This window comes from Macrotis lagotis, chromosome 4 (genome assembly GCF_037893015.1).
Source record: "Macrotis lagotis isolate mMagLag1 chromosome 4, bilby.v1.9.chrom.fasta, whole genome shotgun sequence".
NCBI lineage: Eukaryota > Metazoa > Chordata > Mammalia > Peramelemorphia > Peramelidae > Macrotis > Macrotis lagotis.
In genome coordinates, this window is record NC_133661.1 from 145,070,109 (window position 1) to 145,084,949 (window position 14,841).

The 14,841-nt window shown below is 33.4% G+C and overlaps 1 protein-coding gene across 1 annotated transcript in view; it reads right to left on the minus strand.

Annotated features, from left to right (window-relative positions):
* The window catches only part of MTMR10 (myotubularin related protein 10), a 64,140-nt gene that overhangs the window by 41,068 nt on the left and 8,231 nt on the right, over positions 1-14,841 (minus strand). The window contains exons 3-4 of the mRNA XM_074234265.1: positions 4,013-4,149; positions 745-817 (exon numbers count right to left, since the gene is read on the minus strand). Of these exons, the coding sequence (XP_074090366.1) occupies positions 745-817; positions 4,013-4,149 (210 nt within the window). The remainder of the gene's footprint in view (positions 1-744; positions 818-4,012; positions 4,150-14,841) is intronic.

Here is a 14,841-nt window from a genome sequence, read left to right on the forward strand (position 1 = left end):
AATATAAAAGTTATATCCATGCTACAATAATTATTCATTTACTTTTAAGGGCCTGACTCATTCACAAACTGTAGGGGTCAGCAAACAAGAACCCATGGAACAAATATAGCTTGCCACCTGTTCTATAAACTATAAATGAATGGGTTGGGTGTGGTCTAGGGGTCCTAATTTGCCAACCCCAAGGATTAATGCCCTCAGGTTTATGAAGCAACCTTGGGAAATGGAGAATGAAAATATTATCAATATTTTTTTAAATTTTATTTAAGGTAATGGGGTTAAATGACTTGCCCAAGGTCACACACAGCAAGGTAATTATTAAGTGTCTGAGGCTGGATTTGAACTCATGTCCTCCTGACTCCAGGGTCATACTCTATTCACCATGCCACCTAGCTGCCCCATATTATCAATATTTTATAGAAAAGGAAATACAAGCTCAAAAAATTTCAAAGAGAAAAATCAAGGTCACATGAATAGCCTATGAATGAAGATTTGAAACCAAGCATTTTGGTCCCAAAGTCAAGCACACTTCTCCTATACAACATGTTGCTGAAATGTAACAGCTTCAAATTAATTCTTTTAACCTTGTTACTCAGAATCAATCTTGTAAACTCTGTTGACTTCTTACTTATCAAAAGCATAAAGTTAATTTAAGTCTAATTCATGTAACTTTAGACTCTTGAATCAATATTCTAATTCTTAAGCAAAAATCAATTTTTAAAAAGTTTACTAAAAATATGTACATACCTGTTACAATTTGCTCAATACACGTTAAAGGGACATCATGTTCACCAAGCAGAAGGTTTGTATAATGAAATTTCTGAAATTAAAAAAAAAAATCAGTATTTATGCTTAAAAAGTTTTCAACCAAACTGAATTATATACCTATATTTTAAATTCTGAAGAAAGTATTTTTATGGCTTTTTTAAAAATAAGAAAAAATTTTAAATGTGTGGCCAAGTCCAAGGTACAGGAGGCAGATGAACCTATAACATTATTATGATAGTACAAGAGTAGGATAAATTCTAGCCCCATCAGGTTTCATGTGGATTTAATCAGGTACAATTGAACATATATGAGCTGGGGATGGGCAGGAGATCAATACGCAACCTGAGTGTGTGTGTGTGTGTGTGTGTGTGTAAAGTGGTGAAGAGCAACTGTTACTTGAACAGTTGTTTTAAGCTTATACAACTCCTTCAAGATCCCATTTTGGGGTTTTCTTGGCAAAGTGATTCGACACTTCCTTCTCCAGCTTATTTCACAGAAGACAAACAGGGCTAAGTGATCTGCCCCTAGTCACATAGCTACAAAGTGGTTGAGGCTAGATTTGAACCCTGGATTCCTGACTCAAGGCCTGACATTTTATCCATTGCACCACCTAGATGCTGAAAGTCTGGGGAAGGCAATCATGTTTATATGCTATATTCTAGGGATATCTTTCTATGAAGCTATAATCATATTTAAAGTGAACTTGAGAATCTAATTCACTTTGCAAATAAATACTTATACCTTCAGACAGAGGTAGAAAGCATTTAGTTCCACCATCAAAATTTTTCTTCTTTCAAAGAAAATCTTTGACTCTCTTTTCAATGTCATTTACAATAACTCATATTAAATTGTGGAAAATTATCTTTTAGGAGTAAAAAGTTTATTCAATGAGCGAGCCTTCTCATCAGAAATGGCTCAGGGAGGAAATGACACACACCCTTAATAGGGTGAGGAAATCTGTCTTGCCCTGGAAAAGGATGGGAGGAAAGGGATGGGATGAGGGGGAATGTGGGGAGGGAAGGGGGGAATAAATGATAGAACAGAGGGAAGATCAAGGGAGAGGGTACTCAGATGCAACACACTTTTGGACAGGGCCAGGATGAAAGGAGAGAGAGAGAATAAAATAAATGTGAGTGGGGAGGAATAGAGTGGAGGTACGGTCAGTAATAGCAACTGAGGGGAAAATATTTAAGCAACTTCTCTGGTGGACTTATGAGAAAGAAAGCAACTCACCCCAGAGACAGAGCCATTGAAATCTGAACACAGACTGAAGTAAATTTTTTTTCCTCTCTCTCTATTCTTGAGGTTTCTTTCCCATCTTCTGGGTGTGTGTGTGTGTGTGTGTGTGTGTGTGTGTGTGTGTATGTTTACTCTTAAAACATTCAATTTACATCAATGTATGGCATGAAAACAATGTAGAGACTATCAGACAGTCTTCTGTGTGTGTGCGGGGGAATTGCAGAATTCAGAGCCTTGCAAAATATGATGGGTATATATTATTATTGTATATAATTGGAAAACAATTAAAATGAAAAAAAGTTTATTCAAGAATTGATAGTTTATTCAGTTTTTTAATATCTTTTGGTAAGCTGTATTATATTTACTCATTTATGAAGAATTTACATTATTGTCAATAGGGCAATTTATAAAATTTTCTCCTAACTTGTTAAAGATTTGGGTTGATCCATCCATATACCAAAGGCTAGGGTTAAGGATGAAGTCAGAATAAAATACAGTGTCAGAGGAAAAGAATAAATGTGTCATGCAGGCATTGCCCTAACACAATGCTCAAAGCAAGGATTTTTCAACATAAGATGACCATATGGAATGAAAACGTATTTATTTAAATGCTTGCTCTGTGCTATGCACTATGTTAAGCTCAAGAATATAAAAAAGACACAAGAATTCTAGTCTTGAACAGATTGCTATACACTATAAATGCTCATCTAGGGAATCTAATAGTAAGGAGAAATTTTAAACCAAAAGAGAAAATTGAACCTCTTTTCATGCCAAAAAATTGCAAAAGCTAAGAGTATTTGGATACAAATGTAAATTTCATATTAAAGAGTGTAGGTGGTAAAAAAAATTGCTAGCACTGACATTTTCTCAATAACTTATTTTTCATTCAATCAGACTGATAAGGAATATGCTACTATCACTAAACATTAAAGGCATGTAAACTAAATCAACTACACATACATACACACAAAAAGAGAATCCCTTAAATCCTATAATAATATATAATATACTGGCAAATACAAGTAGTACTTATTAATATATGTATATATACATGCATATACCATTTCACTTTATATTGGCTATCTATATTCAAATATTTCATTGATAAACAAGTTTTTTGTTTTTTAATATTACTAAGAAATGGAAATAATAAAATAACCACAGTTAAACACAGACATTGAAGAAAAAGTCAATTAAAAAAAAAACTTTCCTTGATGGATTTTCTAGTTAGTCTGGAGTTTAAACTCTGACTTTAATGGCTTAAGTCTTTTCTAAAAACCAACATTAGAGAAGTATGCCTCTTGCTTTCTGATAGAGGTGGTAGACAACAGATGTAGTATTAGATGTGCATTTTCAGACATGACAAAGGTATTCATTTGTTCTGCTTGACTGTGCCTAAAGGGGGGTTTCAAAAGAGAAGCAGTAACTTCCTGCATAGGAGTTACTAGGAATATTAATAAATAATAATATTATATTAATATATAATAAATAAAAGAATATTAATAAAACAATTTAAAATATAACACATATAAATTGGTTTCTAATAAGTTGATATTATATTTTCAATTATTTTATAACTAAAAAAATTAATAAAAACTCCATTACAAAGTATACATGTAAACATATTTAGAACTTATTTGTGTTAAATTATGATCTTCTGCTTTACAATTTTAATAAAGTTTTAATTATGTGAAAGTTAAATATTTTTAGAATTAGAAGAGAAAAAATTTATAATCTAAGATAAAAACCCAAGTACTATCTTCCAATCCTCAAAAAAAGTAGAATAAATTCTAAAGGGGTACTAATCCACAGAAGAATATGCCATATTTTCTCTACACCTACAAATATTTTCTTTATACTCTATTCTGAATTCATCTTATAAATTCTATAATTGATATGTGTTAAAGTAACAAATGTGTTAGATTTTCCTTTGAACTCTAAATTTATACAATAATATCTCATATGATCAAGAGACATTAAACAGACAAACATTTTAAAAGAAACAAACCTGAAATGGCATTGGATCATCTGTAATAAATGAGATTTTGAAATTACTGCATATCAGCTTTCCCCACAGATCATACTGACTTGTGTCTGTTGCAATGCACTTCCTCACAAAATTGACTTCATTTACAACTATTTCACCTTTAAAAAAAGAAAAAATTAAGAGGTAAAAATTAAGAGTTAAATATTCACTGAAATAATATAGTATAACATTTTACTATGGCTTTTAAAAAAATATCTGATACTGGTTTAATGATGATACAGTCTTCAGTAGCATCATAGCTTCTAACAAGAGAATTAAATAAATGCAAAAATATCTCCTCTAAAAATCTAGGGACAGCTAGGTGACACAGTGGTTAGAGTACCAGCCCTGGAGTCAGAAGGATCTCAGTTCAAATTCAGCCTCAGACATTTAATAATTACCTAGCTGTGTGACCTTGGGCAAGTCACTTAATACCATTGCCTTGCAAAAACCAAAAAAAAAAAACAATCTACATATACATGTAAAGAATATCTTATTACACAAGTTCAAAGTCCTTTAAGTTAATGGATTTCTTTACTGATCTGAGAACACAAGCTACAATAATGAAATTTGTCAGGAAGCATATATTAGTTAAAAACAATTCACAGGGGTGGCTAGGTGGTGCAGTGGATAAAGCACTGGCCCTGGAGTCAGGACTACCTGGGTTCAAATCCGGGCTCAGACACTTAATAATTGCCTAGCTGTGTGGCCTTGGGCAAGCCACTTAATCCCATTTGCCTTGCAAAATCCTAAACAACAACAACAACAACAAAAAACCAGTTCACAAACTCCCTCTTCTCCCTTATCTTCATCTCAAAAATGACTAAAGTTCTCTACCCTCTCCTCCTACATCTGTTAATGCCACTCTCAGCCCCCCCCCCCCCCGCATGTACCCATGACTCCATTCTTTTTAATGTTCTTTCGTAGACTGTTCCCTCAATATTCTTTCTTTCCTTCTTCATTTTGAGTGTCTCCCTTTCTTATTTGTTCCTTTTCTTACTATCCACAATCATACTAAAATTTTACCCATCCTTTAAAAAAAAAAATCCTTCTCTAGACCTTCTCCTCCATTTCTTTTCCTATCTCAACCAAAATCCTAGCAAAAGATGTCTACACTTATTATTTCTACTTTCTTTTCTTTTATGTATTTCTTAAGTGACAGTAATCTGGTTTCCATATTCCTCATTCAAATGAAAAATCCTCTCCAAAGTGACCAATGATCTCTTATAAATTCAATGGACTTTATTTTAATCTTCTATCCTTGAACACTCTGCAGCATCTGACATAATTAACCATCAATCATCCTCTCTCCTTTCTATACTTTCATGACACTCATCTCTTCTGGGTTCTCCTCCTATCTATTATATATATATATATATATATATATATATATACATATATATGTATATATATACATATATATGTATATATGTATATATTGTCAATGACCTTTAAAGCTCTCATGGGCTTAATCAATATAGACAACTCCTAGATCTATATTTATGCAGCACTGTCCTCAGCTCCAGTTTTGCATTGTCACCTATTAGAAGTTTCAAACTGGATGTTTCATTACCATCTGAAAATAATTCAAAATAGAGCTTATTCTTTTCCCCAAAATCCAACCATCTTCAAATTTCCCTATTTCTGTCTGTCAAGGGTAATAAAATATTTTCATTTTTTCCAAGTTCCCAAGCTCTTAGTATCACTCAATTCCTAACTTTTTCTTACTCCACATATAAAATCAATAGCCAAATCTTGCCATTTCAACCTCTTCAATATTTTTTCCATCCACTCCTTTCTCACTATTCCACAACCAATATCTTAGTTCAAAAAGCTATAATGATAACTTATTGATTCAAGGAAAAAACAAATATATCTGTAAGCTATTAAGGGCCATCATAGCCTTAACTTAACAATTTTACTATACATGATTCCCTTCCTCACATGATCCAGTCCAACTTACCATTAATAGTGCTGAGGGATTTGAGAAGTGATTGTTAATCCTGATTAAATCTTGATTCTTGGTAATATATGATGAGAAGTCAATCAGGAATTTAATTTCTCTAGAATCAATTTTTCAGCTTTATTTTGAATATAATAGTAGGAAAATAGGTACAGTTACACTAATTGTACTTCTTTTACTTAATTTTAATATGATTGAATCTATTTCATTTTAAGTCATCCTGGGAAAGCTTTCAGTTATATAACTCCTTTCTAAGAGTTAGTAGTTGAGCACATTTAAAATGAATTAACGAACAACATTTGTTGTTTCATTTTCTCAAAGTCATGTATGCATTTATTACATAAAACACACAATAAAGGAATATAAAAATTCTCTCTGGACTAAAATAAGGCCATAATTCACAATAAGTTAGAAACTTTTGGTCAGCATTCATTAAAGGAAATATTATTTAAAATATTTTTAAATAAACAAAACTTTTAATGTATGAAAAACAAGAACTTTCAACAATTTACTAAAATATTGATCAATTTTCAACAAATTCACAGATCTAACAGGCCCTTTGAACAGTTGGTATTTCCTTTAGTTCTTACTCTGACACCTCTTTCCAACCTGTGCAGTTTCACCAGCCCTTGGCAACTTCAATCACCTCCCTCATCCTCCATACTGATATAAAAACCATCAAGGAATTTAGCATACTCAAGTTCAGAACTCCTGAACTCAAGAAATCTTCAGCCTCCCCAGTAGCAAGGGTGCTGTGATGGACAGTTTATCAATGACTTGAATGAAAGCACTGAAGGCATGCTTATCAAATACATGGAAGACACAAATTTGTATGTGATAATAAATACAGGGACGTAAGAATTGTAATACTAAAACTTCTCAACAGACTAAAATGATAAGTCTAGTAGGAAGAAATTATTTTAAATAAGTATGCAAATAAAATTCTATTCTTGGTTTCAAAAACCAAATGCATTGGGTAAAGTGTAACTTTTTCACATGAAAAAGATTGAGATTTTAGACTACAGTTACTAAGGTGGAGAGCCTAAGATTCTATGAAATTTAGCACGATAAGCTTCAAAAGGTGTGTAGTTCTGAGAAACAATTAGCAGATTATAGTTTTAATAACTGTCAAGGGTATACCACAACAACCTGTACTTTCTAATGGAAGATGTCTATGTTCTATTCTATATGTCTGGTTCTATCTGAGCCAGAGATAAACTAAGAATATAACCGGGGGGGGGAAGAAACCCTTTTCTCTTTTCCAAATCTGAAAGGTAGGTGCTCTATTCTAAGAGAATAACAGAACTCATTTTGTGAGTAAACTGAACAATATGAATTGTGAATTCTACTTAAACCTAAAAATATAAGGATTTTTAAAATCTGAATCTAAGTCTGGCAAGGAAAAAACACCAATATAACAAAACCTTAACTCTTAAGTGACATTATTAAAGTGATCATGAGAGAGGGCCTGATTCAGCATAGTGAATGTTACTGCAATGCAGCTAGATCTCTTTCTTTCAGAAACTATTCCAAACCCAGAAGTCAACACTTTACAACCATTCCAATAATCAAGCATTTATAGCAGACTAGAATTGTCAAAATCAACTTAAAGGAAGTTAGAAAAAAATTATAAGATTACTTCTACTTACTTAAGCTACACAAAATAACTGTAAAAATTCAAGTTAATACAAATTAAATTTGTGACTCAAGGTAATACAAGAAACTTACTAAAATCAGATAAATCTGGAGCCCAATGAGAAAATCTAAACTCATCAAATGCTTATGTATGGAAATGTATTAAAGCTATCTCGGGACAGTTAAGTGGCACAATGGATAGAGCGCAGGCCCTGGAGTCAGCAAGACCTGAGTTCAAATCCAGCTCAGACAATAAAAAATTACCTAAACTATGTGACCCTGGGCAAGTCACTTAATCCCACTGCCCTGCCAAAAGAAAAAAGTTTTTCTAATATTATATAAAAATTATATGAGACAATTCATTATAATAAATATAATAAGTTATAACATAATAAAAGTTATAAATATAAATATTATTAAAACAATATAATATTATGAATATTTATATAAACATAATCTGTAAACAAAGAAAATTCTAATAATCTCCAGTGGACAAAGAGTAGAATCCTTAAACCAAAATATCTGGTTCTAAAAAGTTCATGTGACTCTTGAGACTGCTACAATAGCTTTCTAATTGGTTCCCCTGCTTTTGACCCATCTAACAATTATCAAATTTGTTATTTTTCAAACACAAACCTGACTTAACCCACACCCAACTCCCATTTCTGTGAGATAAGTAGTACAATATCATCTCCATTGTTACTCAGTATAATCTCTATTTTTAATGTGTTATCTTTCGTTTTTATTTACTATTTATTGACTAAGAACACTACACAGGAAATAAAAGTCCATAGGCATAGGGCCAGAATCAGAACTGAAATGTTAAGCCCTGAATTCAACTCCTGATTCCTAATCCAGAGCTTTCAATATACCATGCTAAAAAATTGTTTTAAGGTAGAAAATTGCAAAAGGTTTCAAGTTTAATATGTTATCATATATATGTTTAAAAAAACAGTGCAATAAATCTCATGCCATCTGATGAGAGGCTATTTTTCTCTCAAACATAATTTTTTTCCTTTTTTAAAAAATAAATTTCCATTGATTTTATTTTTAAAAAATCACCAAAATTTCCCTATTTCCTCCTTTTCCCTCCCAAAGCCACCCCATTTAACAGATATGAAAGGGGAAAAAAAATAATAGAACCCATTAAAATATTTTTTTAAAAAAGCCTGAAAATATGTGCAATCAACCTTACACATGGATGTCTCATGTTTACAAAGGCATGAAGGTGGGGGAGTAGAGAGTGGAAATCTTCTCATGTTTCTTTTTTGGAGTCATGCTAATTCTTTATAATTTTGTGACATCCACTTTTCATTGTTTAGTGGCTGCTTGCAGTCATCATGTATTGTTTTCTTGGCTCTGCTTACTTCATTCATTCTGTACCAGTTTATATAAATATTTCCATGCTTCTCTGTATTCTCATGGACATGATTTCCCATGGCACAGTAATATTCTATTAAATTCATGTAGCACAATTTGTTTAACCACTTCCTAATCAATGGGCATTGAGTTTTTCTTCAAATTCCTTTGGTATTAATATAAATATTTTAGAGCATATGCACACTTTCTTCTCCTCCATGACCTTCTTGGAATATATATGGCAGCAGTATAATCATCAGGTCAAAGGGTACAGACATTTTAGTCAATTTACTTCATCATATTGTTTACCTCTCTCAAAGATGCCCTTTAAAGGGAGTTAAGAAGCCAGCCAATACTTCATTTCTTACTAGCTGCATTGCTTGGATTCTACTCCACTATTATCTTGCCTCTATGTTGGGTACTCTCCCTACTTTAGTTTCTTCTTGTGTCTTCAGTTTCCTATTCCCTGAAAAGTTTACTGTATTATATTTAAGAGATTAAAAAAAACCTTACCTCGTTTTCTAACTACATGTAAAGATACTTTTCAGCATTTTTTGTAAGATTTTGAGTTCCACATTCTTCTCCCTCTCTCCCTTCCCTCCCCCTTCTCTCCATAACAGATTAATCTGATATAGATGATACTTGTTCACATTAACTAATTTCCATATATTTAGTGATTTGGGGCATTCTTTTGTGATTAATAACTTGCCACATTATGTCTAATAAATTAACAATGTTTTCATCCACCACTGCATAGAAGCAGCTGAGGAGTGGGGGAAGGGCAAATTATGAGGGATTTAATGATGTTGAACTGTGTGTATTCCTGCATGGGAAGTTGGTTTTGATAACCCATATAGACCTTCTAATTTATTAGGACAGTTAGAAGGAGCACATATAGCCAAGGCACAGGAGGGAGATAAATATGATGGTATAATATAGTATAAAGATGGAGTCAATGGGTGAAAAAAGGAATATACTGGGAGAAAGGGAAAGGAGAGGCAGAATGGGTTATTTTACATTAAAGAGGTAAAAAAAAAAAGCTTTTGAAGTGAAGTGGAAGAGGGGAAAGGTAAAGGGGAGTAAGTGAGCCTTACATTTATCAGAAGTGGCTCAGAGAGGGAATAATATACACACTCAATTGGGTATAGATATCTTTCTTACCCTAGAGAAAAAAATAAGAGAGGATATGGATGGGAGAAAGGACACAGGAGGAGCGGAGGAGGGTGTAGGTGATAGAAGAGAGGGAAGATCATGGGTGAGGGTAGTCAGATGCAACACACTTTTGGGGAGGGACAGGGTGAAAGGAGAGAGAGAGAGAATAGAGTAAATGGGAGTGGGAGGAATAGGATGGAGGGAAATACTGCTAGCAACAGCAATTGTGGGGGAAAAATATTGAAGCCATTTCTCTGATAAATTTATGACAAAGAATACTATCCATCCCAAAGACAGAGCTGATGATATCTGAATATAGACTGATTTTCCCCCCCTCACTTTATTTTTCAAGTTTCTCTTTATTTATAGGAGAACTCAAATTTACTTTTTGCAACATGATTACTGTAGTAATTTTTCATGGCTATACATTTTTTAACCTATACCAAGTAACTTGCTTTCTTAATGGAGGGGTGGAGGTGGGAGGAAGGGAGAGAGAATTTGGAACTCAAGATTTGGAAGTAAATGTTGAAAATTTTCTTTTTCATGGAGCAGGGGAAAGATTTAAAAATTCAAATTAAAAAAATATATAAAATCATTTTAACCTGTTATTAACTATTTTGGAGTTGATTCAATCATAGACATTTTCCATTTTAAAATTGCTCTTTGGAAATGTTGCCAAAAAATGACTATACTATAGTTAGTATCAGAGTTGAGATTATCTCAGAGATCATTTAGTCTTATTTGTTCCATAAATAGGATTCTACTCAATAATTTCCCTAGAATGATTACACAGATTGCTTAAGGTCCCTGGGTCTCAAAAAACTCACCTGAACTACATCTACAGAAGCTGTCTTCCTTTCTTTTTCTCTCTCTCTCTCTTTTTTCTTTCTTCCTTTCTTATCACTCTAATTCAGTTAATTTAGTTCCACTTTGAGTTAAGTGACTACTATATGAGGCACCAAATATGAAGATAGAAATGACTGTTCCTGTCCTCAAGGAGTTTTCGTTCCACTGGGAGAAATGCTGGGCTATGTATTATGTAATATTCAATTTCACTAACATTTTATTAAGCAACTTGCTAGTCACTGTAAAAAAACAATACTTCTATCCTCAAGGAGTTTATTTAGCTTATTTCCAAGAAAACAGCACATAACACAGATAAGTAAATACAAATTCAAAATAATGTTTGAATAATTGGAAGAATGTTAGAAAAGAGCTGTAAGAGGTAATACCTCAGCCATCTCGAAGGAAACCAGGAATTCTAAGGAGATAAGGGGGGCAGATTTCAGACATGGGAGACCAACTGGGCAAAGGCCCAAAGTTAGGAGATAGTATAACATGTAAGGGGAACAACTGGTATGCCATGTTAACTAGATTTAGGAATGTGTGAAGGGTAGTAATGTAAGTTAATGAAGGAGAGACCTTTGGAGGTGCTCCTAGCTTAATTTATACATACATTCTAAATCTATAATCTGGTGCCTCCCTCTACTCCCCCATCCCTGTCCCAACACAAAACATCATAACAGAGAAACAGAATCCTACAACTGATGCTAAAAAGCAGGAAAAGGCTGCTAACAATCTACCTGTATAATATTGGGCAAATCATTTAACCTTCCTGGGCCACAGCTTCCTTTTCTGGAAAGTGAAGAGGTTGAAATAAAAGGCCTCCCTGAGGTTTCTTCCAGCTCAAAATGTTGGATCCTATGGTCATCTGGGCTATTTTACTATTCTCTTTTATGAGTTAGTTAACAAGCTTCTAAGTGCCAGTCACTATCCAAAGTACTGGAAATATAAAGACAAAAATATGGTCTCTGCTCTCAAGGAGTTCAGAGTCTAATAGAGAAAACAATACCTAAAGAACCAATATATTTGAGATACACAAAAGTGTAGAAGGGAAGGCACAATAATATTAAAGATTGCAGACAGGTTAAAAAGAATAAGCAAATGAGAAAAGACCATTAAACTCAGCAGTTTAGAACTGATTGGGAAACTTGGGAGAGGGAAGTTTCAGTAGGATAGTAAGTCAGAAGCCAGAATGGAGATTTATAATTGAGTGAAAATGGGAGAGGAAGTAGATGCAGAGAAGAATAAAGATAAAGTAACTAGTAAGGATAAGTTCAAATGAAACTCTTTTAAGGAAGAAGAAGTGGTAGACTGGAATGAAAATATTTAGAATAAAAGCTATGTTGAATGGAAGAGCAACTCTATTAGGGATGTGTAAAATGACTGCCTTGGTGGAGTGCTTGAGATTCTGCAACAAGCATTTATAAAGGATAAAGTATAATTTCATGACATTCTACAGCTTACAAATAGAAGTGAAGGCAAAGAACAGGAAGATTAACCCAAGACTGGGGTTTGATGAATCATGACTGGAGATAAATCAAAGAGGCAAGGAATTCAAGCACAGAGGATAGTATAATGTAAAACTGATTTACTAAAAGGTCAAGATAGGGACGGAAGCCAGCCAGTACAGTAGTGACCACCTGGGAAAGAAGCGAGGGGTGAAAGGTTTAGAAAACAAAAAAGGTCATAGAACAGGATTGGTGGTTTAAGACAGAGGGAAAGATGGAACACTAAATAATTAAGACCAGAAAAAAGAATTTCAGAGTTCATAAACATGAAGTACCAAAACTTGTGGGGGACAGTAAGAGTAAGGGTATGATCATTTCTGGGTCTGAGGTGTAATAGAAGATGTCATGGTAGTTGTTGGATTGATGAAATTAATTGTTGGAATGTCTTAGAGTATAAAAACCTAAAGCCTGATATTGAGGAATATAGAATAGCCAGAGACCTGAAGAGTATTTATTCATGAACCCAAATTGGCTGACAAGAGATCAGTCCTTTCTTTTCTAAGTTCTCATTAATTCATCTGTTAATAACATATCTATCCTGAAATTCTGTCAGGTATCAAAGTTAAACTCATGAGTTTATAATTTGAAGAAACTATTTTCCTCTAATTTTGAAAGCCAGGACAACAGCACTAGAAAGCCCACTGGCTTCAGTGTCAGAGAGGAAGGTTCCAATCCAACTGCCAATACTAGCTTATATTGACCTTTAGCAAGTTGCCTCACCTCTCTGCTCCTCCATTTCCTTCATAAAATAAGAAAGCTGAATGAGAAGGCTTTTGAGGCACATTGCAATTTCACCAAAGATCCCAAAGAGCTTTTGACTGCCTCCAGTTATATGACAATTCTTATTCTCCAAGTTTCCCCAATGATCCCTGACAGCAGTTTGGTGATCATTACCTGCAAATAATTTTAAGAATCCAGGTTGTAATTCATCAAAGCAAGGAGATTGCTACTTCTTTAGGGCAGCTGGGTTCTCTTACTATCTCATTATCTTAGATTTCAACTTCCTATTATTCATTTTTGCTTTAATCAACTTCCTATTATGCAAAGAAAACAGATATAACAAAACAGACCCTTTCTTTAAATGTTTTTCTTTGTCAAAAGAGAAGGTTCATGGAGTGGGGTATAGAGGATATATTTGATATAAAAAGGGCATCTGTAACATTTTTAAAAACACATAAAAATAACACCTAAACAATCTCATCTTTTCACTCCAGTCACTTACCCTGTTTCTCATTTGTAAGTAAGAATAACATGGGTAGTATTTAACTCAGTAAGCTATTGTGACAATCCAATGAAGTAATATATGCTTAGTGTATCAAAGTGCTACGTAAATGTCAGTTATTCTTTCTTGGGCTTGTAACTTTTAAGATTTTTTAATTTCAGCTATTTTTAAAGTTTAGATGTAGCTAGTTCAGGGCTTTATCCTTCATGACAAATCTTGTTGGCTATACATTTCTTTGTTCTCAATTATTTATGCTCCCTTCAGCCACTTTTGAGACTTCCCCTTTTTGTCCTTTGATATATGTCTATCAGATCTGGAAAGGAGTACTTTCCTCCAGTGATAACACTATGCAAATCATCCATACCTACTTATCTTATAAAAAAGTCTCATCTAGATCCTCCCATAAATCTTCAACTAGAAATCCATGCAACAAAATAGAAGCTTTCCTTCTTATCTCTTGATAATATATAAGGGAAAATGAAACAGAGATTTCACTTTCACAAAATGATTATCTCACTGCTTTCCAATCAGAGTCTTGTATACTTCCTCCTGACAAATGGTCATTGTCAATACTTTTCAATATAATCAACATTTATAACTAGAGTGCTAGACTTGCAAAAAAAAATTAAAAAAACAAACCAAAAAACCCCACCACACATCTGTTGAGAACTGTCTCAGATACAGACAAGCTGGGTAGCAATGAACAAATAACAATCTTTCAGAATCCAAAGCAACGCTCTAAGACTACGAGCTTTAAGGATCTACAACAGCGGAAGAAGTTTCAATTCCAGGAGTACCCCACACAGACAATCACAAATTGGTAAACAAAAAAATAAAACTACAGTTACACTATGTCTTTCCATGTCTTTTGAGTGGCTTATAAATAAGTTTTTCAAGACTGGTATTCATGATACAACATTACCTCAATGGAATCATTTTTAACTTTCACTAAAATTTTATCCAATTTACTTCTCATTCCTTTTGACCTGACTTCCTTTTTTTAGAGGCTTAGATCATGAGATCCTATTTATATTTTCTCTTAATTTCATAAAACACACTCTCCTAAACTCTGGAAACCTATGCCTGGTATTCCTTATCTGCTTATTATCTACATCATCACTTTGTCAAG